This window comes from Pongo pygmaeus, chromosome 23, assembly GCF_028885625.2.
Source record: "Pongo pygmaeus isolate AG05252 chromosome 23, NHGRI_mPonPyg2-v2.0_pri, whole genome shotgun sequence".
Taxonomy (NCBI): Eukaryota; Metazoa; Chordata; class Mammalia; order Primates; family Hominidae; genus Pongo; species Pongo pygmaeus.
In genome coordinates this window covers 33,473,633-33,500,782 of record NC_085931.1, presented here as the reverse complement: position 1 = coordinate 33,500,782, position 27,150 = coordinate 33,473,633, and the positions used below count along the sequence as shown (strand labels likewise).

The following is a 27,150-nucleotide window of genomic DNA, read 5'->3' as shown; positions in this document are numbered from 1 at the left end:
TCAGAGCATAATGTGAGGTACTCCTGTGGCTGGGCTGGAGACACACAGTTGGAGTGCACAGGCCCCAGTCACGGGTGCATGATGGGGGGAAGGCCAGACTCCTAAGATGAAATCTCATCTCAGCCTCTTAGCTTCATGAGCGCTCTGGATTTCAGTTTCCCCATCTTTAAATGAAGCTAAAAACAGCATCTAGCAGGGACCTCTTGAGAGTTAACATATGTTAGTGCTTAGAACAGTGTCCGGCACATGACACATCTTAAATCAAATTCAAATGTGCATTTAAAAAAAAATTGCCGGGCATGGTACCTCAGGCCTGTAATTCCAGCACTTTGGGAGGCCAAGGCGGGTGGATCACCAGAGGTCAGGAGTTCCAGACCAGCCCGGCCAACATGGCAAAACCCCATCTCTACTAAAAATACAAAAATTAGCCGGGCGTGGAGGTGGATGCCTGTAATCCCAGCTACTCCAGAGGCTGAGGCAGGAGAATCGCTTGAACCAAGGAGGTGGAGGTTGCAGTGGGCCAAGATCACACTACTGCACTCCAGCCTGGGCAACAGAGCAGGACTCTATCTCCAAAAAAAAAAAAAAAAAAAAAATTGGTGAAAGGTCAAGTACAGCAAGCACTTGCTGCCCCATAACTCCATGAAAGGCCTTCCACCCTGCCCTGTACCAGAGAGAAGGCCCAAGTGGCTTGGCCTCATCTTCAGGGACCCCACCAGGCAGGAGTCAGAAAACACCCTCCTGAGAAGTGGGCTTTGACTGGTACCTTCCTCATACTCAAGTATGCTTTTAAGGCCGGAATCCCCACAGAAAGAACGCAGACTAAGACCAGAGAAGCCCCAGCCTCTTGCAAGCACCAGCCAGGCAGATCCCTGCAGCACTCTCAGGAAGCACACAGGGTCAATGTGTGAAGAGGCACACGTGGGCATACAAGGAACACATCAGGCCCAGAGGCCTGCCCTCCCTGCCCAGCCAAAGCCAGGGAGCCAGCTGCAGCTCCCCGGGTTCTGCAGGGCAACTCAAGACGCCTCCAGGGGTAGCTGCAAGGTTCTCATCTGGAGAGTCATGGAATCAAAAGAATAAGTTTGCTCCCTCTACCAGAGCCACCCCACCCATGCCCTACTCCAATCTCATTGTGAGGTCTCCTGTGACGCCCTCACTGCTTCACGGGTACAAAAAGATGGCCACCTCCACCCACCTCTGGGACCCCACACTCCGGGGTATTCAACACACAGGAGTGTGACAAGTGACTTACACCTGGCCTCTGTTCCACATCAGGCACTCCTAAAAGGAGGGGCTTGTTCTCGTCACTTGGATTCCCTAGGGATGGGCAGGGGGCAAGCACTCACAGGCACTTTCTCAGTTGCTGCTGGCCATTTGGCAGACTATGTGAAAAGGCTGGCAAGGAAAAAGGAGTCGGGGACGTCAGTCACCTCTATCACCCAGGCAGGAGATGCTGGGCCTGGAACCAGACGCACCCCAAAGAAGCCAGGCATAATATGGCCTCACCTGAGCCCGGTGACCTCATCTGCAAAACTGGGACTCAGGAATCAGAAAACGGTGACCTTCTACCTCTCTACAGGTACATACATGTTTTCTAAAGAAGTTAATCACAAGAACCCACAAACCCATTGGTTCTGACCTCCAAGAGCCTATATGATACCCTCCTCCACAGGTAGCCCTTTTCCTGGCTTCTGTTCTTACCAAGGCCACCCCACAACCAGTCATCCCGCTGCCCAGAGAGCAGCCAAAAGCAGTGAGCAACTAGCTGTACATGGGGAGACCAGAGAAGCATCACTGAATCTGTCCAGGTTGAGCACGGGTCAGGGCCCTGGCCACCAGGTAGGCCATAGGGAGGAGGCAGACATTCCATACAGATGACACAAGCGCAGAGCCGAGAGGTGCGGTGTATCTGGGCTGGGAGCCTGGCTAGGGCACAGGAGAGGGCCACACACCCCGTGCTCCCACACCCAGGTCATCAGAGAAGATGGCCCTGGCACTTCTGCCTTCATGGGACCTTTCCTCCATTAAGAAATATTAAGAGTCATGCTTTTTCACTGTATTGGCATAAAGATGACTGTATTAATATACATATGAAAACTTTTTTTTTTACCTAAAACTTCTTTTCTGCTGACTTAAAAAAATAAATAAAATAACATTCGAAGGCCACTAAAAGTACCGTGGGCAAGTGATACCAGGATTCCTGTGCCTGATGGATACATCGGCCCTGCATTTAGGGGGTTTGATTTTTCGGTGCAGTTCAAGGGGAGGTACACTGAAATAGGTAGAAAAGGGTCTCCTGGTTGCCACGGTTCTGATTCCCCACCACAGACTTAAGAACACACTAGCTCCGAGGGGAGTTCCAAAGCACGGACTCATTCATCACATACACGCAGCACGGCTAAGGGCCCCGCACAGTGGCGAGGTCTCGGCTCCCGGGACTCTCGCGCCGGCCACACAACGCTAGGCTGACTCCTGGTGCCTCCTCTGGGCCCGGTGTGACCTGAGGACTTCTTTAGTGCAACGTCTCACTGAATGACAGCCACAACCACCACTGTCCAGGAGACGAGTTTCCAGGACTGAGAGGCTGGCACTAGGCCACTGCTGGGAGGACGTCTGTGAAACCAGGTGCCCCCGAGAGCCACTGTCCCCAGCCCAACTCCGACGCTGGGCTGGCGGGAGGGTGCGCCCGTGGCGTAGCTCCTGGCCGCCGCCGCTCCCGGGAAGGGCCCAGAGGCAACATCCTGGACAGCAGAGCTGCACTAAGTCTGAGGCGCCGCGAGCCCAGGTAAGCTCCAGCAGGCGTCCGCAGAGAGTGCCAGGCGGCCCGCGACCCAGGCCCCGCCCGCCCCTGCCCCAGGCGCGGCCCCTGCAGGAGGGCGCCGCAGGTGAAAGGAGGTCCCGGGGCGACCCCGGCCCCGCTCGCCGCCCCGCCCCCACACCGCCCCCATCGCGCGGCGCACCTGGCCGCAGCGGCTCGGTGACAGTGAGCACGAGCAGGAAGAGCAGCAGGAAAGCGCCGCTGTCTGCCTTGGGCACCATTTATCCTCCGTTCATCGTCCCCGGGGCGGCTGCGTGACCCCGCTGGGAGGCCGGACCGGGCCGGACTGAGGGTCAGGGGACCGTGCCAAGCGGAGGGTCAGGCGGGGCTGGACCTGGGCGAGGCGCGGAGAGGCGGTGGGAAAGAGCTTCGGCTGGGCCGCGGGCTGGCGCGCACTCTCGGCTGCAACCTCAGGATCCGACTCCAGCTGCGCGCAAGATGGCGGCCGTCCTGCACGGCTCCGCGCCGCGCCGCCCCGCCTCCTGCTCGCGGCGCAGGCGCGGGCCAATGAACGCCAAGATGGGGGCGGGGCCAGAGCCAAAGCCCCCCCGAAGAGGGTGAGGCCTAAGGTCGCGACGGCGGAGGGCGGGGACCTAAGGGCGGGGACTGAGGGGCGGGCTGTAAGGGAAGGGCGGGACCATACGGAGTGAGGCGTGCCATTGGTTAAGCAGAGAGGCAGGGCCGGGGCCGGGGCCTGAGCGGCGGGGCCTCCTAAGGGAGTAGGGTCTCTGGACGCGGGTTAGGGGTGGCGGGCGCGGGACCACAAGGACGGACATCGAAAGGCGCGGGGCATGGGGCGGGGCACCGAGGGGTCGCGTGGGTGGGGGGCGGAGAGAACGAAGTGGGAACCTGGCTGGGACTCCAAGGGTCTTCACACCTGCAAGCTCAGGTCCCGTGAGCAGCCCAAAAGTGCGCCCCAAAGGGGTCTTTTTAAGGCCGAACCGCTGTGGAGGAAGGAGGGCCTGCCAGTTCTGAGGATGGATGGAGAAAGAGGAACAGGAATGGCCTAAGGAAGTGTCAGGCAAAGAGAGACCGGGAAGGCCAGGTCCTGGAGACCGCAGCGAAGCCGGCTCCCTGGAGGACCTGCCTACACAATGGCTAGGGGAAGGCCACATGTGCAGGAAAGAAAGCTAGGCAAAGAGGAGGCTCAGCGCCCCTGCGAACGGTGCTCCAAGTGCCACCTCTCACCTGTCATCACCAACAGGGTGAACCTTGGAGAGCAGTGTCGGCGAAAAGAGTCCAACTCTAAAATATTTGAAGACATTTCTTCTGAGCCAATATGTGACCAATAGCCTGGGACACAGCCCCAGGAGATCCTGACAGGTGCCCAAGGGGGTAGGGCTACAGCTTGGTTTTAGACATTTTAGGGAGACAAGACATCAATCAGCACATGTAAGATACACATTGGTTCAGTCAGAAAAGGCGGGACAACTTGAAAGTGGGGGGTAGAGGGGGGCTTCCAGGTCATGCGAATTGGCAGTTGGTTCAAAGAGTTTATCTAAAGACCTGGAATCAATAAAAGGGACTGTCTAGATTAAGGGGTTGTGGAGACCAAGCTTCTTAGGCAAATGAAGCCTCCAGGTATCAGGCTTCACAGAGAAGAGACTGTTGATGTTTCTTATTAAAAAGTGCCAGACTCTGCCGGGCGCGGTGGCTCACGCCTGTCATTCCAGCACTTTGGGAGGGATCACCTGAGCGGGCGCATCACCTGAGGTCAGGAGTTCGAGATCAGCCTGGCCAACATGGTGAAACCACGTCTCTACTAAAAATACAAAAATTACCCAGGCGTGGTGGCGCACGCCTGTAATCCCAGCTACTCATGAGGCTGATGGCAGGAGAATAGCTTGAACTGGGGAGGCAGAGGTTGCAGTGAGCCAAGATCATGCCACTGTACTCCAGCCTGGGCAACAGAGCAAGACTCTGTCTCAAAAAAAAAAAAATTAAAAAAAGGAAAAATGAATAAAAGGTGCCAGACTCTAGTTAATTCTCTCAGGAGAAAAGACCTTGAAAGGGATAGGGATTCTCCACAGAATGTAGATTTTCCCCACAAGAAACAGCTTTGCAGAGTGACTTCAAAATATGTGAAAGAAACCTGTTTTGCAGTAAAATACTTGTTTCTTTCCGGGCCTGCTGTCATGCTGGTATCTTACTGCCACAGGGTCTGTTGTCAGTCTTCAAGTCTCTGTGTTGATGTTACACTGCTTAGCTGTGCCTGAAACCTAAAGGGAGGAGGGATAATGAGGCCTGAGTCCCACTTCCTATCACTGCCTGAACTAGTTTTTCAGGTTAAGTTTGGAGTGCTCTTGGTGGAGAGGAGGGGTCCATTCAGATGGCTGGGGGGCTTAGAATTTTATTTTTGGTTTCCAGGAGACAGTAGTTGGGGTGTCCCCAGCAGGAAGGAGAAGGAGGCTGTCTGGAAGGAGGAGAACCAAGAACGCACAAAGGCCTGGCAGTGGGCAGTCAGGGTTAGGGAAGAAGGCGAAGGAGCAGAGAAAAGGGGGAAGGGCCACGGCAGGTGGGGACCCAACCCAACATGAGTGACATCCAGCCCGCCCTACCAAGTCATCCTGAGGGGCCCAGGGTTCCACTTGGCTCCTGTGAGGAAGGGGTGCTCACTCCCTCTAGGTGGATGAGGCCAAAGTCAAATCCAAGGCTAGGATAGTCATGTGACTTCTACTCCCCTGGGGCGTAGCCCGGAACAGGTGCTGGACACAGAGCCTGGCACAGCAGAGGGGCTCCACTGCCAGAAGAAACAATGGCCACTCTCCAGTGCTGCCCCTGCTGCTTGTACTGTCCTCAGAGCAACCACCAGTGCTCAGGGTGGCATCCAGGCCCCGCCTTTAGCTCCCAGCCCCAGATCTGCCATGGGAGCCCAGCCAGGGCCGAGAAAAAAGAACTAGTTCATTGAGTGCCAGGGAGCCCTGCCGGAGGACAGGGCGTGCAAGATGTTCCACCAACTCTCCTCAGCCATTAAATACTGCCACGACCTGGACATCGTGCACCAGAACCTTAAGTGTTAGAACCTTCTCCTCGACAAGGACTTCAACATCAAGCTGTTCTACTTCAGGTTCTCCAGGCTCTGCCTGCGGGATGACAGTGGCCAACACAGATTAAGCAAGAACTTCTGCGGGTCGGCGGCATATGCAGCCCCCGAGCTGCTGCAAGGCATCCCCTACCAGCCCATGATGTATGACATCTGGAGCCTGTACATGATCCTCTACATCATGGTCTGCAGCTCCATGCCTTACAACAACTCCAACATCAGGAAGATGCTGCGTATCCAGAAGGAGCACCGTGTGGACTTCCCACACTCCAAGAACCTGACAGACGAGTGCAAGGACCTCATCTACTGCATGCTGCAGCCCGACATCAGCCGGCGGCTCCACATCCATGACACCCTCAGCCAATGCTGGGTGCAGCCCAAGGCACAAGGACTGCCCTCTATGGTAATCAACAAGGAGGGGGAAAGCTCCCGGGGAACTGAACTCTTGTGGACCCCTGAACCTGGCTCTGCCAAGAGGTCTGCCACCAAGCTGGAGCCTGGGGAACAGGCACAGCCCGAGGGACAGCCTGAGACAAAACCTGAGGGGTTGGCAATGCAAATGTCCAGGCAGTCGGACATCCTAGGCTTCCCCAGCATGCTGTCGACCAGGGAGAAAAAGGAAGGGCCCCCCAACAGCCTCCAGAGATGCACACCTAGTGAGCTGTTTGTGGCCCAGTGTGCCAGTGGCGAATGAGATGGAGCTCATGCCTTCAGGCCCAAGCTCTGAAGAAGTCAAGGCACAAACCAGAGAAGGAAGACAGTCCCGGATGAGCCGCTGTTTTCATCAGTTTCTTCTCTCTCCCCTTGAACTTCATAACCGACATTGCTAAAGGAGCAATAAATCACTATACTAATGCAGATGCCAAAGTGAATGTCTTTGCCTCAACTGACTAGTCCTGGGCTCCCCTCCACTGGTTTCCCACTCAGATTGTGCTATGATTCCTCGTTCGCTTGGGAAAACACATCCCAGCGTGCCCAGTCCAGACCATGACCTCAGGCCCAGGCTGGGGCTGGGGCTTGGGCTGGGGCTGGAAGAGACCTGGAGGGGCAGGGGCCAGAGCTGAGAGGTGAGTGAGGAAGCCACTGCCTCAGAAGGGACGCCCCCAAGTGCGGTGCTGGGGTCGGGAAAGGGCAGGGAGAGGACAGGACCAAGAAGCGTGCCGAGGCACCCCTGCAGAGGAGTGCAGGCTTTGTCTGCAGTTGGGACTGAGGGTCTGGGCAGACCTCTCCAGCCCCACAGGGCTGCCAGTGGGGGTTGCGGGAGGCTGCAGAGGGCGGGTGGCCAGCCTCTCAGCCACTCCTGAGCTCCCTACCCTGCTGGGCAACTCGCTCATTGTGCTCTGTTCATCACAGACCCCCTGTGTCCAGCCAGCACCCAGCTTTCAACAGTGCCAGGGTCGCCCCACCCTGTGGTCATTCTCCAGCCCAGGAGAAGTTGGAGGCTCTGCTGGATGACCCAGCCACACTCCAGCCTGAGCATGTCCCACAGTCTTGTGTGGTCTCAACCACATCTTGTTGTCCCCGTCCCAGCCTGTCCCGAGGGACGACACCCCTGCATTAGAAGTGGACACTGGCAAGTAGGATAAGACAGGCAACCACAAAGGACAAGCACTTTCAGAATCACCTCTCCCATGGCCTCTAAGTGGATGCAGCCAAAGTCAAACCCAAGGCTAGGACAGTCGTGCGACTCCCACTCCCCCAGGGCGGGGCCTGAAGCAGGTGCTGGACACAGAGAATGTCAGAGCAGAGGAGCTCCACTGCCAGCAGCATCGATGATCACTGTCCACAGTCTACCTATGGTCACTTCTCTACCTCGGGAAGACCCCAACCTCAGTCCCCTTGGAGAAGTAGGGTCCAGTGAGAGCCTGGACCGGCCCTCCTTGCACTCCTCCCCAAGTCCACCTGCCTCCTTATGTTCCCACAGCCCCCTTCCACGTGGTTTAATTTCAGGCCTCCACCCCAAGCCTCCCACCACCTCCAACAGTGTCCAGAGCCATCCCCCACCAGCCTGGCTCCCACTGCCCAGCAGGGAGGAACCTACCCTGGCCTCTGGAGTCCTCCTGTGGCCCAGTGCTTCCTCCCCTGGCCTCTGGGCACCAGGCCTCACCACTGCGCCCCCATCACACACACGGCCCATAATCATACAGGGAACTCGCCCTTGCAGACTCTGTCCAGCTCTCCAGGCTCGGCTGAGAGGCTGAGGCCTCCATAAAGCCTTCTAGGGGTTCATCAGCAGCCTGCCACTGTGTACTCTGCCAACAGGCCTCAAGGGGCCACCCTGTTTTTCCCACCAAGAAACTCATGGTGGAGAGGGAGCCCAGAGTGCTGGGATGGGGGCCCGGGTGGGACATCCTGAGGAATGGCTCTTGGGGCCTCCTCCTCAATTATCCCCGCAGACCTGCGCTGGTCCTCAGGGCAGTGGCTGGCAAGCAGGTCTGAGAGCTTCACTGTAGCTCAGCCAGGTGAGCCCGGGTGGGAGGGGCTGCAGGAGGAGTTCCTGCTCTCCGTTTTACAGCTGGAAACAGCTCAGAGAGAGTGGGCCATCTGTCTGAGATCACACTACTCAGGGCAGGAGGCCCAGGTGACGCCTCCACAGGTGGCCTCGCCATGCCGGGCGACTCCTGTAGGTGGCTCAGCTCTGGCTCAGACCCCTTCAAGGATTCTCAGAGGTGCTAGGACCAGGACCTCAACAGGGCCCTCCATGGCCTGTCCATGCTCCTGCCAAGCCACATCCCTTCAAACCGTCACATGTAATAGCCATCCTCATCCCTCTCCACCTGGCTAGTTCCTCAGACCTCAGCCTTCCCCAGCTTCCCAAAGTCCAACCCCCAGTTCCCTGTCCTCACAGCACCATGGTTCTGATGCATGGCACAGCCACCATCGCGCACACACACTTGGTGTGATTGAGCCTCCCTCGCCTCTGGGCTCCAGGACGGCATGGGTGGTCTAGCTCATCAGTGTACCTCAGCATCCAGGGCAGACCCTTGGTGCTTGGGGGACAAATAGGTAAAAAGGTGTCTACTTTATAAAGGATAGGAAGGTTCAGAGGGAAGTGGATTTTTCAGAGTGTGCAGGTACCTGGCTCACAGGACTGCAACCCTAGGAGCAACGCTGGAGGTCCCCAAATCGAATCCAACCCTCTCTGTCAACCATACCAGGAGTCCCGGCCCTGTGTGTGCTTCCTGGATGAAGCGGCCCGCTCCATGCCCAGGCAGTTCTGCCTCTGCAATGTTGACACCTGCCTCTTCTGGCATGTCCCCCAAGAACCAGAAAGGCCCTCAGGGGGTGAAGAAGTAGAATGCACAAAAAGAGGGAGAAGGCATTGGTAGAGTCTGGCAAGAAGGCAGATATGTGGCCAGGGCACGGTAGCTCATGCCTGTAATCCCAGCAGTTTGGGAGGCCGAAGCAGGCAGATCACTTGAGGCCAGGAGTTCGAGACCAACCCGGGCAACATGGTGAAATCCCATTTCTACTAAAAATATAAAAATTAGCTGGGCATTGTGGTGCTTGCCTGTAATTCCAGCTGCTCGAGAGGCTGAGGCATGAGAATTGCTTGAACCCGGGAGGTGGAGGTTGCAGTGAGCCGAGATGGTGCCAGAGCAAGACTCCATCGAAAAGGAAGGGGAGGGGAGGGGAGGAGAGGGGAGGGGAGGAGAGGGGAGGGGAGGAGAGGGGAGGGGAGGAGAGGAGAGGAGAGGGGAGGGGAGGAGAGGGGAGGGGAGGGGAGGAGAGGGGAGGGGAGGGGAGGAGAGGGGAGGGGAGGGGAGGAGAGGGGAGGGGAGGGGAGGAGAGGGGAGGGGAGGCGAGGGGAGGGGAGGCAAGGGGAGGGAGCAGATATGCAGAGAAGTGCCCCAGATAGGGCATTTGGGGGAGCAAAGGAAAGGGTCAGGAAGTGGTAAGTGGGAGTTCTCATGCTCCTGGGTCCTGGCCTGCAAATTTTCATAGCCAGCCCCTTCTAGGACAAAAAGGAGTGAAGTGCTGGTCATTTCAGCCATAGAGGCTCCCAGGAAAAAGGAAAGCATCAAACTAAAGCTATTAACCATGGATGCTACAAAGAGCTTTGGGTGGGACTCTGGGAGGCTGTCACTGCTGGAAGGCAGTCACTGTGGGCACGTCGGCCCACCCTGCCCATCTGAGCCTCTCAGCTTGGCATCCTGACTTTGGCTGCCCTGTTTCTGCAATCTTCCCTAGTGACCTCCAAACACAGGGTGCTCCCTGTGTACTCCAGACGGAGTGGGTCCACACAGCCATGCCAGGGCCAAGATGTCACATCTGTCTGACATGTCCTGCCCCTCTTGTCAACCCTGTGGAGTTTGTTGATCCCCAGCACCCCAGCTCCAACATCACTTCCTCTTTGAAACCTTCCAGGACTAAACCCCACCTGGGAACAGGCCTTCTTCCCTCTCGCCTGAACACTGAACACACAGCTTATCTGTTCCAGCTGCTCCCTGTGAACCCAGGATGCCTGTGATGGATGACAAACCAACGCACCTGAGGAGACATGTACAGGATGCCACATTTCCCAAAGCACAAATCCACACACCAGCCCTAAAACAGGATGTTCACACTGTTTGCAGGTGCAAAAGGCAGCCTGAGACGTAAATGCTACTCAATGTCAGGGTTCCAACAGGCAACTGCTGCTCACTCCACACAAAGGCCCAAACTGACGTGATTCAGAACCCCCTCCTCACCCAGGTGCCTGGTCTTTGCAGTGCATGGCCTGGGTGCTCTCAGCCCTAGGATTCCCCAGCACCAAGGCCCATCCACTCATAGACTAGCAAACAAGACTAAGACCTGACCTTCTCTGTCTCCTGCTGATCCCGAGGCCCACCCTGGCCCAGCTTCCTCTCACTTGGTCAAAGGCACTGGCCCCCACCCTCACCTCAAAGCCAATTCTACTCTCTCTGTCTCTCTCTCTCTGCCACTGACCATCTTAAAACACAACTGGGACGGCCCTCCTCCTGTCCTCCACCTGCAGGGGCGGCCTGCCGCTTAGAGAAAAAGCCCTGACTCCTTCACTTCCCTCCTACTTCCAGTCACTTTCAGAAAAAGCCCTCTCTTCTCCCAGGCTCTCTGCTGCCTGGGTGCCTTCCTGCCGCCTCTACCCAAGGGAGGCCCTGCCCCACCCCTCAGACATGCAGCCACCTGCCCTGGACCCTGGGCACCCAGCTGGCATGCACTGCAGCCCCAACCCACCCATACACAGGCCCTTGCTCGCTGGAGCAGCAGCGACTCACCTGCCCGGCTCTCTACCCTGAGGGCCTGCCGCCTCCGCTCCCAAACACAGAGCTGCTTTCGTCTACCAGGCTTGGCACCACTGCCAGCCTGACTGGTCCAGGGCAGTCCCTCCCAGGTACCACTGTTCCCAGAACCAAGCCAGGTCCAGCTGCATTTTCTTGAGGCCCAATAACGAGAAGCAGACAAACTAGGAAAGAAGGGAATTTATTACTGTAACTGGATACAGGGAGAAGGCTGGAGATAATTCCACCAGACCAACTCAAAGTGCTACAATTTTCTTAGTGTTTATATAGTTTGGGGTTATGTGCCTACAAGTCCAGCAATCACCTAAGTCTACTGGTAACTAATTTTGTTTCAAGGAGAAGGTCAGAGGCAAAAAAAATGCTTGCTAAGTCCGATTAAAAGGGGCCCAGTGCCTTCAAGGCCTGTCTACTGTGGTACCGGAGTGATTATTTCGATTTTATCTCCTTTACAGCTTGGTCCAGAGAGCTGCCTTAGACTATCCAATGAATCTATTCAAACAGCTGCCTGTTGCCTTAACTTGTCTTCAGATTTTGTCGACCCGAGATGGGTCCTGGCACTAGGAATGTAAAACCGTTCCTATTATTTTGGCTTGCTCCAGCAAGAGAGAAGCCCATGCAAGGCTCCTACTGACCATGTTTCATTTCTAGCTTTGATGTCTGAGCACTGATTTCCCTAGATTTAACTACGTGCTCAACGTTAAGGCAGTGCTGTGGAAATCTGTGTAACTGGGGTGCCATGCGGGCCTGTCTGGGTGACTGTCAGGGAGAATTGTCCCTACCACACCAAGGACACAGCCCTAGGGGGGGCTTTTCTTCATAGCCCAAAGAAGCTGCAGGAAACCCACCCTAGTGGGACAAAGACCAATGCAGGGTCAGTCCCCACAGCCAGGTGATGCAAACAGGCTGGACGTGGGCCGCCTCCCCTCCGGCTTGACTTGTGACAGGGAAACCAATGCAAGCAGCAGCAGCAGGGTCACCCACAGTCCTGTCCTGGGGACAGGCTTCCTTCCAGCGGGTGGGGAGCGGGTGCTCCTGCCCGACCAGCCTGGCTTCCACGGTTCCAGGGACCCTGTTCCCCCTCAGCCCAGTCCCCGCCCCCACTCCTTGGCTTTATGAGTTCATTCGCTGAAGTCACCCGGAGACAATGCTGAGTGTTCCACCTCTGAGTCGAAGCGCAGCCCAGCTCAGCCCAGCCAGACGCCTCCCGGTAGTGTAAATGAGGACAATGCCTGCTGGCCCACGTGACGGGGGGATGTAGACGGCAGCGGCGCCAGTCGCTCCTGGCACCATGGACGATGCCACAGTCCTAAGGAAGAAGGGTTACATCGTAGGCATCAATCTTGGCAAGGGTTCCTACGCAAAAGTCAAATCTGCCTACTCTGAGCGCCTCAAGTTCAATGTGGCTGTCAAGATCATTGACCGCAAGAAAACACCTACTGACTTTGTGGAGAGATTCCTTCCTCGGGAGATGGACATCCTGGCAACTGTCAACCACGGCTCCATCATCAAGACTTACGAGATCTTTGAGACCTCTGATGGGCGGATCTACATCATCATGGAGCTTGGCGTCCAGGGCGACCTACTCGAGTTCATCAAGTGCCGGGGAGCCCTGCATGAGGACGTGGCACGCAAGATGTTCCGACAGCTCTCCTCCGCCGTCAAGTACTGCCACGACCTGGACGTCGTCCACCGGGACCTCAAGTGCGAGAACCTTCTCCTCGACAAAGACTTCAACATCAAGCTGTCTGACTTTGGCTTCTCCAAGCGCTGCCTGCGGGACAGCAATGGGCGCATCATCCTCAGCAAGACCTTCTGCGGGTCGGCAGCGTATGCAGCCCCCGAGGTGCTGCAGGGCATCCCCTACCAGCCCAAGGTGTATGACATCTGGAGCCTGGGCGTAATCCTATACATCATGGTCTGCGGTTCCATGCCCTATGACGACTCCGACATCAGGAAGATGCTGCGCATCCAGAAGGAGCACCGTGTAGACTTCCCGCGCTCCAAGAACCTGACCTGTGAGTGCAAGGACCTCATCTACCGCATGCTGCAGCCCGACGTCAGCCAGCGGCTCCACATCGATGAGATCCTCAGCCACTCGTGGCTGCAGCCCCCCAAGCCCAAAGCCATGTCTTCTGCCTCCTTCAAGAGGGAGGGGGAGGGCAAGTACCGTGCTGAGTGCAAACTGGACACCAAGCCAGGCTTGAGGCCCGACCACCGGCCCGACCACAAGCTTGGAGCCAAAACCCAGCACCGGCTGCTGGTGGTGCCTGAGAATGAGAACAGGATGGAGGACAGGCTGGCCGAGACCTCCAGGGCCAAAGACCATCACATCTCCGGAGCTGAGGTGGGGAAAGCAAGCACCTAGCGTGACAATGGCCCCATCGTGTGTGGTGGGGGTCGGGGTTGGGGGGCATGGTGCAGTCGGCCTTCACGTAAACTAAGCAGGCAGGTAGGATCTGAAGAAGGCACAGGTGCAAGTAAAATTCGTCAATTAAACCACTATTTTGATTACGTTCCATTAGCTTTCTTCCACTTAGTAGCAAAAACGTTCCTTACTGACCACCAAATAAACCACAGGGTGTGTGCAAGCATCAAGAGTGCCCAGTGAGGAGTGTTTTTCTCTGGGACTCAGCCAACCGCCCCACCTGACACACAGTGGTCTCCGGCCTAGGAGCACAGGACAGGTGCTCAGGTACAGGCAGACTCACAGTGTGGCCTGGCCTTGCGGGGGACAAGAGGGCCTCTGCCAGGGTCCACCCGCCAGGCCCACACTGTCTCCCTCTGACCTGGCCTCGTCCCCAATGCCCTGGGGCTGGCTAGCTCCAGGGGTCCACAACTCCCCCTGGCCTCCTGCAGTTCAGCCCACTCTGACCTACCCCCACTCCCTCACAGTCCCTCACTCAGCATCCTCCTCTTCCTCTATTTCCCGGAGTCATTTGAGATTTCTGTCCTCAGCCCTCAAGTTCCCTGCCCTGTCCTCCAGGGGCAGCCCCAGCTGAGACCTCCCCGTGTGCCCTCCCCACGTGCCCTCCCCACCCAGTGGCTCTTCAAGCTGCTCAGCAGCCCTTGGTGATGGCGCACTGGCCGGTTTTTTGTGCTTCCTGCTGGGTCACTCATTGCTCCCAAAGCATGCGGCCCACTTGCTGGCCAACTGCTTCAGGTGGTCAGCACCTAGACATGCTTCTCCCCCTCCCTCCCCACTTCCTGGGGGCTCCCTTGGGATAATGTGCACCCTTTCCTATGGGATAAAGCACCAAAGGCCCCACGTCCCCCACTCCTTAAGAGTCCCAGCCTGATCTGTCCAGCAACCCTACATCCACCTGCAGGTCCCAGGGCACATCCGGAGCTCAGCCACCCCAGGAACTTGCAGGAACTCACTGTTGAGGAACACAGGTTAGCAGTGGCCCCAGGCAGGTGGCAGAGATCAGGCCCTGCACCGGCCTCCAGAAAACTTCAGCACTTAGGGAAGGGGTGAGAGGACCAGAGAAGATCACCTAGCACAGACTGGTCACACTCAAACAAGAAGGATCCCAGTGTGAGCAGAGGCCAGGTGTGTCCCTGAGCAGCGAGACCCCTACCCTGAGTGCAAAATCTGTGACCTCCACTTGAGGCCTGGGAGCCAGACCTTGGTCTTGGGCCCAGCTGGACCCCTCCACCTCCGCAGGATGCAGGCATAGGACCGTGAGGCCACCAGGCTCCTAAGGGTCAGGCACCCACATCCTTGGCCAATGGGCAAGTGTGCCCACAGTGCACAGAGCACCTGCCAGGTCTGCATGGAGCCTGGGGCCCACATTACTGTTATCTGGGAGCTCCTGTTGGTGGAAGTGACAAGGTGAGGCTGGGGCCAGCAGCATAAGATGGGTATTGCCTATAGCAGAGGGGTGAGCGGGACAGTCCCACCCCATGAGCTGGAAGCCAGGTGCTAGGAGAAGGTGATGGCTGAGATCACCTGATATGCAGCCCCCACACAGTCCTATAACCAACACACCTCACAGCGGGCAAGCCCAGAGTGGAGGCTGCAGACCTGGGCCCAGAACCGCAGGTGAACCTAAGGGTACAACTTCCAAGGGCTCCATTTCTCCTTCATATCCCCCCAGAGAAGCAGAAAGCACTGGAGGATGTGAGCTCAACTCAGAACACAGGTTCCAAGTGCCGCAGAAAGCGACGCCAGAGTCACCCAGTGCTCCCACAGCCACCCCACCTGCAGCTTCCTCACCTGGGGGGCCCCTCGCTTCAAGCCCCGCGGTCCTGTGACGTGATGCAGGCCCCAGGGCAAGGCTAGGGCTCGTGTGGGGAGCAGGATGGAAAGGCAACCCCCCAGACTGTACCAGGTGTTCTTTAATGACAGTTCAAGGGGCCGATTAAACAGCAAACAGCTTGGCAAGGCCCTGGGGTGTGGTGTGGGCGTGTGCGCCCTGTGCCAGCCTGGCCCCAGCACAGCCCCTTTCTCCAGTGACTCCTGGTATAGTCAACAGCTTCTGGCCCAGGCCTGGGCCCCGAGAAGCCTGGAGTCCTCTGCTGGGTGTATAGCTGCCCTGCAGGCTCCGTGAAGCGTCTATGAGCCCAGCCCAGGCCTGGCTCTAAAAGAAGTCCGAAGCTTTGCGCCGGGCAGGGAGCTGCAGCAGGTTGTCCGTGATGGAGGCCGGGTCCTGCGTGAGAGGGGTGCGTGTGGCAGAGCCAGGCGCTGGTGTGCTTGTGGGGGTCTGCAGCCCACTGGCCGGGGTCTTGAGATGGGTGGAGCGTGCTGGGGATGGTGTGTAGCTGGCCCGCAGGGCCCGGTCTGTGTATTTGCTGGCCGTCCTGCTCACAAGGCGCTGTAGGGCTGGGGACATGGCTGGGCTCAGGCCTTTGGGGGTGAGGCTGGGGTGGAGGAACGGGCAAGAGAGGCAGGGTTAGGTGGGCTGAGAGCTGCCAGCAGCAGGGCCTCCCTCAGCTCCCAGGAAGAGCCTGGGCAGAGACACAGTCACTCTGAGCTGAAGAGGACGGCACTGCCAGCATGGCGGCAAATGAGGGGGATCCCTGAGGTCAAACAGCAGCGCTCATGTCAAACCTGAGGTCAAACAGCAGTGCTGCCCTTGGCTGTGGGGGCTGGGGTGGAACCCCAGGCCTCTGAGAGTTGGAGTCCCCACCCCTCTCCAAGGGGAACGATGACTCTCTCCACAGGGCTGATGAAAGCTCGCAGCAGGACCACACGCCTAAAGATGCCTCTTAAGGACGGGCCAAAGAGGACGTGGAGGAAAGAGAAGATGGAGGGGGACTCTCATCCTATCCATGTGCGGCCATGCTCTGGATAGAGGAGCTGCCACAGTACCCACTGCAGAACCCTGCAGACCTGCCCTGGACTCTGCCGCGTGGGCCATGCCTCCACACGGTCAGGGCAGGGGCCGAACAGGAGCAGGCCAGAGCCACCCTCGCACTTCCCCACCAGCCAGGCGGCCCCTCACCTGGCCAGATTCTCCGTCACTCTCCGCAATGCTTCCTGCTTCTTGGCCCGGTTCTTGGCAGCGGCCTCGTTGGCCATCTTCAGCCCCAGCCGCTCCCTGCGGCCTGGCTCCAGGATCTACAAGGTAGCAGGCGTGTGGGTAGCTGCGCCAGGCCTGCCACACGCCAGGCAGCCCCTCACACGCCAGGCAGCCCCTCACACAGAAAGCCACTGTGGTGGGTGACAGCCTGTCTTTGTTGCCTACAAAACCCCCACAACCCACCATCACCTCCCACTAAAAGCCCCTGGAAAGCCCCAAACCCCGCCTGACCTGCCCAGGGCCCAGCACTCCTCACCTGTCTTCATGTTCCTCCCAAAGCCATGACCTCTGACAATCTCTCAGGAAAAAGAGGTCTGTTTTAATGTTTCCCTGATTATCAGAGTGAACATCTCTGTCTTTATTGGCGCTCTGTATTTTGGGTGCTTCCCCGTGTGTCTGTGGCCTATTTTGCTCTCAAGGGGCTCATTTTCCTTTTCTGCTGCTGTCACTCAGAAGACCCTGGCCAAGACCTTGTGTCAACTGCGCTACGCTGTGCACATGTTTTTTCAGTCATTTGCATTTGTTTCATTTTTAACATTTTCTGCTGTATTTGTTATTTTCATTTGTGATTTCTTCCTTTGCTTTTATGTTTAGAAAGTCCCTCATAATTTAAGATTAGACTACAGGCTGGTAGTGGTGGCTCACACCTGGAACCTCAGCACAAAAGACCAAGGTGGGAGGATCACTTGAGCTCAGGCGTTGGAGACCAGCCTGAGCAACATGATGAGACCTCATTTCTACACACACACACACACACACTCTCTCTCTCTCTCTCTCTCTCTCTCTCAGCTGGGCGTGGTGGTGTGTGCTGTTAGTCCAGCTACACAGGAGGCTGAGACTGGAGGGTCACTTGAGCCCAGGAGCTCAATGTTACAATCCGCTATGACTGCACCACTGTTCTCCAGCCTGGGCAACAGAGTGAAACCCTATCTGTTTTTAAAAAAAAAAAAAAAAAAAAAAAAAGGCTGTAATCCCAGCACTTTGGGAGGCTGAGGTGGGTGGATCACGAGGTCAGGAGTTCGAAACCTGTCTGGCCAAGGAGTTCGAGACCAGTCTGGCCAACGTGGTGAAACCCCATCTCTACTAAAAATACAAAAATAAGCCGGGCATGGTGGCACGCGCCTATAGTCCCATTTACTTGGGAGGTTGAGGCAGGAGAATCACTTGAACCCAAAAATCAAACTAAATATTCGCCACTATTTTCTTCTGGTTGTTTTATGGTTATTGTTTTTACATGTAACCTTTTCACCTTTCCAGAATGTATGCTGCTACACATCCTAAGGACCCAGCTCCCTTCATTTCTGAATACTCTGCTATTCAGCGCAATTTGAGTTGCCATCTTTATCGGGCCCTAAATTCTGACTTGGATCATGGTTTGTTTCAGAATTTCTCTTTTTACTGTTGGCCTGGAGACTCGTGAAGCAGTGGCGGGCATACCTCGGAAGCACCTCAGCCCTTGCCTTGCGCTCTCACATTTGACAGCACAGCATCCTCTTCGTTATCCCTCTCGCACGTTTGCCTTGGTATCCTTGTGTCCCAGACAATTTAGAACCAAGGTAACCAGAACCTCTCCCCATGTTTTGTCTGGACGTGGGTTACCTCTACTAAGTATTCTGGGGAAAGGCCCGCAGTGGTATGGGGAGGCCTGTTGTATCTGACCCAGCCCACGAAGAGTCTCCCCTGGTCTGTGCCGGGCCTCACACACTCCACCCTGACTACTCCTACACCACCAGGCTTGAGCCGTGTAATCCAGCGTGCCCCAATCGTGTTCTGTAACCAGGGACCTTCTCTGCAAGCACACAGCTGCGTCCCATGGCCCTCAGGCCTGCAGAGCTCCTGACGTGTCTGTGACCATCCTGCCTCATTCATGAATAGCACCCAGCCTCCAGGATCCAGAGGGCCCAAGCCACTCCCTGCCTTGGTGTCTCAGCCCTTACACCCCCAAATCCCTCTGGGACAGGTCCACCCACCCACACCTGCGTTTGGCACCCTGGCATTCAGAAAAGCCAGCACTCTGCCCATCAGCTGCTGGGGGCCGATCCCAGTGCTCAGTCCTGAGCCACAGGCACTCAGGGCTCCAGAGGTGTCCACCCTGGTCACACACGATTCCCTCATCACCACAACCCACCTTAAAAGCTGGGCCCGGTGTCCTGTCCACATAGGGGGTTTCTGATCCTTCAACTCTCAAGGGTGTGTTCTCAACCTCCCCCCATGTCATCATCGGGGACTCGTTCACACCTGCAGACAAAGAGCCCAAAACCACCTCAGGCCAGAGGACTCCCCACCACCCTCCCCTCCAGTCACAGCCTGTTCACCCAATGTGCATCCCAGCTAATATGAAGGCAGGCAGCTAGCCCTCTCTCCTTCCCCAAGACTGGAACCCTGGCACCTCCACCCTCCGAAAGGGAAATGCCAAGCTCCCAGCAGGCCCAAGGCAGGCTCAAGGCCCTACAGCCATGTGCTTAGCCTACAAGCCTCTGGGAGGTCTCCCCCAGCCATGCGGGAGGAGACACTCAGGCCTTCCAGGACTCCCAAACCTCCTAGAACCCCGGGCAAACCTGTGGTGCCTTCACATGCCCTGGCCTGACACAGCACCAGCACCCAAGAACACAGAGGCCAGAGTGCAGGAGGGGCACCCACGCATGCCACGGGACCACCTGAGTTTCACCTGCCCCCGGGCCTCCCTCCCTGCAGTGCTAGGTAGACTTAGACTCATAAGCACTGTGCACACACCCCCACCCGCTGACATCACAGTAAGGACCAGGACACGACACATCATCCCAGGACATCTCGGGCCAGGTCTGCCTGAGAGTCCAGCCTGCCCACAGCCCCAAGCAGCCTGGACACCTGGCCTCTAGGGCCTTGTACAGACAGGCGACCAGGTCCCTGAGTTACACAAGGTGTGGGGCAGGCCAGGTGGAGGCCAGGAGTGGCCAGGGTCGACTGAGAAGCCCACCTCCCCCAAGGAGTCCCAGCACTAGACCCACTTGCCAGTGGGCACTTTTCTCACCAGGGGCAGGAGAAGGAGTGGCAACAAATCCAAATCCACCCACTCGAGGGGACTCCTGGGGGATCAGCTCCTTGCCATCGGGGCCCACCTTGCCCTGTTTGTGCTGGAACAAGCAGAGAGGCTGGCATCAGGGGGACCGCAGCCCACGCTCGACAGCTGGCTGGTGGGCAAACGTGGGAACATACTGGAAACACTTCCCCTCCTCAGGGCAAGGCTGGGGCTCTGGGGCTGGCAGCCTTCTTGGAGAAGGAGAGGGAGGGCCCCTGCCCCAACCCCCCAAAAGATCTTGAAGGCCTGTCAAAGTGGGCACCCAAGCAAGGAAGCCCCCTCCTCCCATCCAGGGAGGTGCCAGGGCCTCAGCTCGAGCTGCGCCTATCCCAGCAACTCCAGAGGATGCTGACACCAGGCCCCTGCAGGGGGCAATGCTGATGACAGGACTTATGCTCTAGTCCCTTCCTGCCTTCCCCACTTCAACCCCGTGACTGCCACAGTCACCATCAGAGAGTATCTACTTTTCTTGCTCCCAGACTCAGAAAGCCTCTGCTCTCTACCAACCCAGGGCCTGTCCCACCCCAGCCACCCCCTGGGACTGGGCTCCCTCTGCAGCTCTCTGGCTTCCCTGCCTGGTGTGTGGGTGTGCAGCTGCCAGCCTGGGCTCACTCCCAGCAGCCCCTTTTCTCTCATGCCCCTGCCATCAAGGGAGCTGGCACAGATCTGGACCTACAGGACGTGTGTGACCAAGGCAGTGTTCAATGGAAGCCCAGTGGGGCCAAGGAAAGACTCAGGATCCTGCCGCACAGGACCCCAGATGATTCCACTCACTGAGCTCTGCCAAGGTCAAAGAGATGGGAGAGATCATGCCTGCCCCCAGGCAGCCCTGCCCAACCTGGCCCATGCGTCCCTGCTGACCCGCCTGCTCACCTGGGCATTGAGGGCGGCTGCCTGCTGGAGCTGGCACCTGCTCAGGGCTTGGCTGAAGGGGTCCCTAAGGAAGCGCGTGTTCTTATGTACCACCTGCCGGGGCTTCTTAAACAGCTGCTCCTCCTCAGGGACACCTGGCAGACGAAGCAAAGGTAGCAGCAGGTGTCAGAAGGGCAGCAGCCTAAGGAGCATGAGGAGCTTGCTTCTTGGCCAAGTCACTCCCAGATGAATAGAAGCAGTGAGCAGCACGCAGGCCCCAGTGCCGCTGGAGAGGGCCTCACTCACTGCTGACCTCACACAGACCTGTCCCCCCTTAGACCAGTACCCCTCAGAGGCCCAAACTACAAGGGGGCACAGCCATACACACCCGGAAGGCTGCTCCAAACACAGCCAGACACACGCAGCTCTACCCAACACCTCCCCATCTGGCTGCCAGGCCCGCCGCTTACCCTCTGGATAGTACATGAGGGAATTCTTGGCCTTGTACTTCCAGGTCTCCACACCGGCCTCGCTGCTCTCAATGGCCTGGTGCTCTGCTGACGGGAGTTCGAGATTATCTTTCTGCCTCTGCAATCACATGGGGAAAAGTGATGGTCAGAGATGCCCCTGGGCATTGTATCCACGGCCCTGGGGCTCCCCCAACCACCACAGAGGGTGCCTACGCCTATGTGACACCCCAGACCCCAGAGACACCTTCTCAAACTCCTCCTCAGCCTGGTAGAGCCAAGCATGGCGTGCCCGGCTCCTCTCCTTGGCCACCTCCATGATCTCCTGGAAGGAGGCATTGTCCTCACTCGTGTAGCGGCTCAGGAAGACATCTAGGCTGGGCAGCGGCTCCTTCTCCTCCTCCTCTCCAGCCTCTCCTGCTTAGGGGTTGCGGGAGGAGGAACACAGCACCCTTTGCAGTCAGGAAAGAGAAGGACACCCAGGCCCAGGAATCACAGCCCCCAACATGCAGGGCTGGAATCCTCTCCCCTGGTCCTGGCTTCTGCCCATGAAAGCCCACACTGCCAAGGACTCCCCATGGGGGCAGAATCCACCCACCCTGACTGCCCAGAGAGCCCTCAGGTGGTACCCTACAGATCCAGGGCCAGCTCCGCTCATGTGCTAGATGCCAAGGGAATTACATGGTCTGACTCAGACTGGAGAGAGCAATACAGGTGTTAGAGCAAGAGCTCGTGATCACAGGCAAGCTCCTCCCCCACCCAAAGTGGTGCCAGGCCTCCAAATCCCCGGGGCTCTCCCTCACTCCCTAGGATTTCCTTAGCTTACCCACTCTTCTCTTCCCGGTACCTGTACTACTGGTGGGTGGTCATCGCCTAATCATCCTGACCTGAGAGCCAGCCCCAATTCCAGGGATCTCATATGACCTAGTCCTCTGGATGGGGCCTCACAGGTGCTAAGCTACAACCCCAAACACCCACACAACAACCCTGCCACCATGGAAAGTGGTGCTCCCACTGAGGTGGTGCCCTGGTGCTGTGTGTGGTGGTGCAAACTTCAGTGGGACCACCTGGAGAGCTCTGCCTTCAAGTCTAGTGACAGTCCTGACCACCTGCTACACGTGAGGCTATGCACAAGGCACAGTGGCTACAAGTTCAAGACCCATGGGATGAGGACAGGGGTCAGAAACCCCATTCATCTCAGAGAGATAAGAAGTGAAACCCTGACCATCTCTGAGACCTGCAGAAGTGACTGCCTTTCTGAGCCTCAGTTTCCTCACCTGTAAACGTGATGATGGTTCCTACCACTTAGGTTCTGAAAAGGATTCCTATATTTACTGGCATGTAGGTATACAGGTATTGAAAATCTGCAAATTGGCTAGGCATGATGGCTCACACTTGTAATCCTAGCACTTCGGGAGGCCAAGGTGGGAGGATCACTTGAGCTCAGGAGTTTAAGACCAGCCTGGGCAACATAATGAAACCTCATCTCTATAGGAAAAAAAAAAAAAGGGGGGGGGGGGAGAAAAAAAATCTACAAAATGTCCTGTGATGCACAAGCTACATTTAAACAGATAATCAAGCTTCAAGGACAACAAGGACTGTGTTAATGGCCGAAAAAGCTGGATTGTAAAGCAAAAAATATCATGTTTGTGCAAACACACAACATATCTGTGCTACTCCAGCACACTGAAATCTAGAAACTGATAAGAAAGAGTGTCTCATTTGTCTATACATGCACTGACGTTCTACTACTGATGAGAAGAGGGTCTGACCATGCAGAAGTCCCATGGCGTGCAGAACACTTGCATTCAACAGGACTCGGAGTGCCCTTTCCTAAACGGACTCCCCTATCAAGTCACGATGTTACCATATAGAGCTGTGTGTCTCAGCAAACATGCTGAAGATGACAACTCTTTCATCTGTTCCATGTGTATCTGTGCAAGGCCCACAACACCTCGTGTGCTGTTCCCAACACAGAGCATACAGATGAAAGCAAAACAAAGCTTCTGCTCTTGTGCAAGGGATGCCAATTAGGGAAACAGACCATGAACAGAAATGCCTTTAAAACATTATGTCTTGGCCAGGCGCGGTGGCTCACACCTGTAATCCCAGCACTTTGGGGGGCCGAGGCAGGCAGATCACCTGAGGTCAGGAGTTCAAGACCAGCCGGGCCAACATGGCAAAACCCCGTCTCTACTAAAAAATACAAAAATTAGCCAGGAGTGGTGGCGGGCGCCTGTAATCCCAGCTATTTGGGAGGCTAAGGCAGGGAGAATTGCTTGAACCTGGGAGGTAGAGGTTGCAGTGAGCTGGGATCACACCATTGCACTCCAGTCTGGGTGACAGAGCAAGACTCCGTGTCAAAAAATAAAAAATAAAATGAAATAAAATAAAATGTCTTGTGATGAAAAACCAAAGCCAGGCTGGAAGCCACAGAGCAGCAGTGGTGTTGTGACTTTACGCTGGCATGTCAAGAAAGGTTTCTCTGAACAGGTAACACCTATGCAGAGATCTATAGGAAGAAAAGCAGTGAGCCATGCAGTTATCTGGGAAGGGACCAACATGAAGGAAACAAATGGAGAGGCCCTGAGGCATCTTCAGGATAGTGACAAAAGAGGCCTTCCAACATCCATGAAGCCCACAGGGCAGGGCTGGAACACAGCAGAAAAGCCAGCAAGAGCTGGTGAGGGTCCCATTTCACAGAGGCGAGCCACGTATGGGAGCTGGACCCAAATGTTCTACCACTTAGACCAATGTCCTTTGACTTCACAGGCTGCTATTTACACAAGACCCCTCAGGAACAAGATGTGGCCTGCAGCTCTCTGGACCACCCCCTCAGGGCCTCACAGGCTAAGATTCCCAGGCAATCCTGACCATGTGACTTAAAGAGGGCACCCTCACTCACCATCCTCCAGGCCTCGGCCATGGGGCCTGGGCTTGTTGCCCACCACTCCAGTGCCTGCATGCACCTCAGGGGTTTCAAACGTGGCTGGAGTCACATCTAGGGGAAGAGAGGGGGATAAGAATTAGAGTGAGCCTGAAGCGACAGTTCAGCAGGCTTTCCCCTCTCCGCCACCCACAGGGTCCTCATACAGGGTGGCGGGGGCTCCCGGGACATCTTGCCCAAGGCAGAGCCAAACTTGATGGCAATCTGGCGCATCCGTTCCAAGTCTCCATTCTCCTCGGCTTCCAGGTACTCCTTCTGTGCCTGGAGCTTCTCCACATCAGGAAAGAAATCCCTTTGGATGACTGTCTGGAGGCCCTGCAAGGAGAGATCAGAATGAAAGTCAGAGGCCAGGCGCAGTGACTCACGCCTGTAATCCCAACACTTTGGGAGGCCAAGGGAGGTGGATCACGAGGTCAGGAGTTCAAGACCAGCCTGGCCAACATGGTGAAACCCCGTCTCTACTAAAAATACAAAAATTAGCCGGGCGTGGTGGCAGGCGCCTGTAATCCCAGCTACTTGGGAGGCTGAGGCAGAAGAATTGCTTAAACCCGGGAGGCGGAGGTTGCAGTGAGCCAAGATCGCGCCCCTGCACTCCAGCCTGGGCAACACAGCGAGACTATCTCAAAAAAAAAAAAAAAAAAAAAAAAAAGAAAGTTGGAGCTGCAGTCTGGGCGCTCCTGCCTCACAGGTCCACTGCTGTACATGCTAAGGCACTTGCTGAACCTCCTTTAAATTCTACTTCCCCAATGACTGGGGCTGGCTTGAGGGAGCTTGAGGGCACTTTCTAGTGAGGTTGAGCATTCCATATGGTAGCCATACTGCAAACTCTAACATTACTAAACACTCTTCTGATGTCCGTGAAACCCTTCTCTCTCGCCCTTGCTAACTGGTCATTCTCCTTCTCCATAGCTGGCTTCCCACAAGCCAGACCAATATGGGTGTTGTCACTTTCATTCCACACATGACTTTCTATTTCCAATCTAAACCTTTTTCCTGGCGGGGCATGGTGGCTAACGCCTGTAATCCCAGCACTGTCAGAGGCCAAGGCGGGCGGATCACCTGAGGTCAGGAGTTCGAGACCAGCCTGACCAACATGGTGAAACCCCGTCACTACTAAAACTACAAAAATTAGCCTGGCGTGGTGGCAGGCACCTGTAGTCCCAGCTACTCGGCAGGCTGAGGCAGAAGAATGGCTTGAACCCAGGAGGCAGAGGTTGGTTACAGTGAGCCGAGATCGCGCCACTGCACTCCAGCCTGGACGACGAGCGAGACTCCGTCTCAAAAAATAAAATAAAAATAAGCCTTTTTCCTGAGTAACTTCAGCGAGTCACTACCACCGGTTGAGATTCCCAAGTCTGCACCTCCAGCCAGACCTTGCTCCCGAGCTGCATATCTGGGCACCCAACCGGTCGTTAAAGCCATCCATCTACCATCTACATATCCCAAAAGGTGTCCCGAGTTAAACAGGTCTAAAACCAAACTGACTTCCGCCAATCCCCGTTTCAGCTCCTCCTTCTGTATGCGTGTGGTGGGGCGACGGAGGTCCACTCACTCGAGATGTTGTCACAACTGCGGTCTCTTTCCAGGAACCCCAGCATTCACACTTGCTGCCACCGCTCTTTAGGAAGCCCTCTTTGCCACCACTCTTCCAGTTTGTCAAACTCCTACTCACACTTTAACAGAAAATCTTCTTTCCCTGACCCCCGTCCCATACAAAGAGAGCCGCTCCCTCTTTTCCCTGACAATACTGCTACAGCCTCTTCCACCACAGACGTCTTCCTCTGCCCTGTTTACTTGACTCGTGGGACCGTCCACACCCGGCTCCTCCACTTCCACGAGGAGACGGAGTGTCAAGAACCGAGAGAGGGTACCCGAGGGGAGCTTGAAGCAGAGGAGGGGCCCAGAAGTCGCCGGCGTCCGCACCGAGGTCGTACCTCGATATACTCTTCCTCGTCCAGGACCCGCTGCTTGCTCGTAGCAGCCCCAGCCTCTCCTGCCTCGCGCTTCCTCGGGGGCCTGGACGCGGCGGGAAGCAACAAGGACGAAGCTGATGCGCCCGGCGTCTCCATCGCTATCCCAGGAAAAAGCTCGGGCCCCGCAGGCGCGTCACGGGGTGGAGGGGGCGGGACTGCACCATTTGCGCAGGCGCCTCCAATAGTTGGCCAATGGAAAAGCTGTGGCTCTAGAAAGCCAGCCCGCGCTCCGTACTGACGTCACCGTAAATGCTAGACTTTATTGGAGATGTAGTCCTTGTCCTGCCCCGCGCTATTCATGCTTGTCAATGCTGTGAACACGAGGGGGTGCTGTGGAGGTGGCGGGGGGGATGCTATGGGGCGTGTTCTTCACGCGAGAAATTCTGGCTTTGCAGTGCCCAAAGGCCTTAGAATTCTGATTTCTAGATTCTTAGAATTCTAATTCTAGAATCACTCTAACCCAGGAGGTGGAAACTGCAGTGAGCCGAGATCGTGCCACTGCACTACAGCCTGGGTGACACAGTGAAACTCTGTCCAAAACTATGTATGCTTCGAGATTATTCTACGAAAATACACACCAGGAAATTTACTTATATAGGAGTTTCAAGCTTTATGCAAGAAAAGGGCCTTAAAACAATTTTTTTTTTTTTTGAGACGGAGTTTCGCTCGTTGCCCAGGCTGGAGTGCAATGGCACGATCTCGGCTCACCGGAGTTCCCGGGTTCAAGGGATTCTCCTGCCTCAGCTTCCCGAGTAGCTGGGATTTCAGGCATGGGCCACCACGCCCGGCTAATTTTGCATTTTTAGTAGAGACAGGGTTTCTCCATGTTGGTTAGGTTGGTCTCGGATTACAGGCGTGAGCCACCGCGCCCGGCCAAAACAATCTTTTTTTTTAATAGTTATCTAACAAAAGATAAAAGAAAGAACAAGACAGTGGTTCAATTAAGAAATGTCTAAAGATTATTGTGTAATCCCCGCACTTTGAGAGGCCAAGACGGGCGGATCACCTGAAGTCAGGAGTTCTAGACCAGCCTGGCCAACAAGATGAAACTCCGTCTCTATTAAAAACACACAAAAAAATTAGCTGGGCATGGTGGTGGACGCCTGTAATCCCAGCTACTCGGGAGGCTGAGGTTGGAGAATTGCTTGAACCCAGGAGGCGGAGGTTGCAGTGAGCTGAGATTGCACCACTGCACTCCAACCTGGG

General features: G+C 56.2%; 3 protein-coding genes and 1 pseudogene across 5 annotated transcripts in view; 2 read left to right on the top strand and 2 right to left on the bottom strand.

The window, feature by feature from the left end:
* The window catches only part of DGCR2 (DiGeorge syndrome critical region gene 2), an 85,144-nt gene extending 81,839 nt beyond the window's left edge, over positions 1–3,305 (bottom strand). For both annotated transcript variants that reach the window (XM_054469278.2, XM_054469279.2), the window contains exon 1: positions 2,964–3,305. In XM_054469278.2, the coding sequence (XP_054325253.1) occupies positions 2,964–3,042 (79 nt within the window). In that variant the 5' untranslated portion in view covers positions 3,043–3,305. The remainder of the gene's footprint in view (positions 1–2,963) is intronic.
* On the top strand, positions 2,724–13,636 carry TSSK2 (testis specific serine kinase 2). Its single transcript, XM_054469294.2, has 2 exons — positions 2,724–2,788; positions 10,233–13,636. The coding sequence occupies exon 2, from the start codon at positions 12,414–12,416 to the stop codon at positions 13,488–13,490; it is 1,077 nt and encodes a 358-aa protein (XP_054325269.1). The 5' UTR covers positions 2,724–2,788; positions 10,233–12,413; the 3' UTR covers positions 13,491–13,636.
* Positions 5,355–6,634, top strand: LOC129023722 (testis-specific serine/threonine-protein kinase 1-like; annotated as a pseudogene).
* Positions 13,637–15,445: 1,809 nt separating the features above from the next.
* ESS2 (ess-2 splicing factor homolog) lies at positions 15,446–26,142 on the bottom strand. 2 transcript variants are annotated; one of them, XM_054469280.2, is made up of 10 exons: positions 25,906–26,142; positions 24,118–24,286; positions 23,930–24,025; positions 21,272–21,441; positions 21,028–21,145; positions 20,579–20,712; positions 19,658–19,760; positions 18,776–18,885; positions 16,570–16,685; positions 15,446–15,985 (listed from the first exon to the last, which is right to left on the bottom strand). In XM_054469280.2, the coding sequence occupies exons 1-10, from the start codon at positions 26,038–26,040 to the stop codon at positions 15,706–15,708; spliced, it is 1,431 nt and encodes a 476-aa protein (XP_054325255.1). In that variant the 5' UTR covers positions 26,041–26,142; the 3' UTR covers positions 15,446–15,705. The 2 variants fall into 2 exon arrangements, with proteins under 2 accessions (XP_054325255.1, XP_063518924.1); XM_063662854.1 differs by having other exon boundaries at positions 21,272–21,444; positions 25,906–26,096.
* Positions 26,143–27,150: the final 1,008 nt, after the last annotated feature.

Coding starts and splice junctions, on each gene's coding strand:
- TSSK2 (XM_054469294.2), top strand. CDS start 12,414: ATGGACGATGCCACAGTCCTAAGGAAGAAGGGTTACATCGTAGGCATC.
- ESS2 (XM_063662854.1), bottom strand. CDS start 26,040: ATGGAGACGCCGGGCGCATCAGCTTCGTCCTTGTTGCTTCCCGCCGCG. Junction 21,146..21,271: donor CTGAGGAGGAGTTTGAGAAG/GTGTCTCTGGGG, acceptor ATGTGATTGCAG/AGGCAGAAAGATAATCTCGA. Junction 18,886..19,657: donor CACTCCTTCTCCTGCCCCTG/GTGAGAAAAGTG, acceptor CTTTGTCTGCAG/GTGTGAACGAGTCCCCGATG.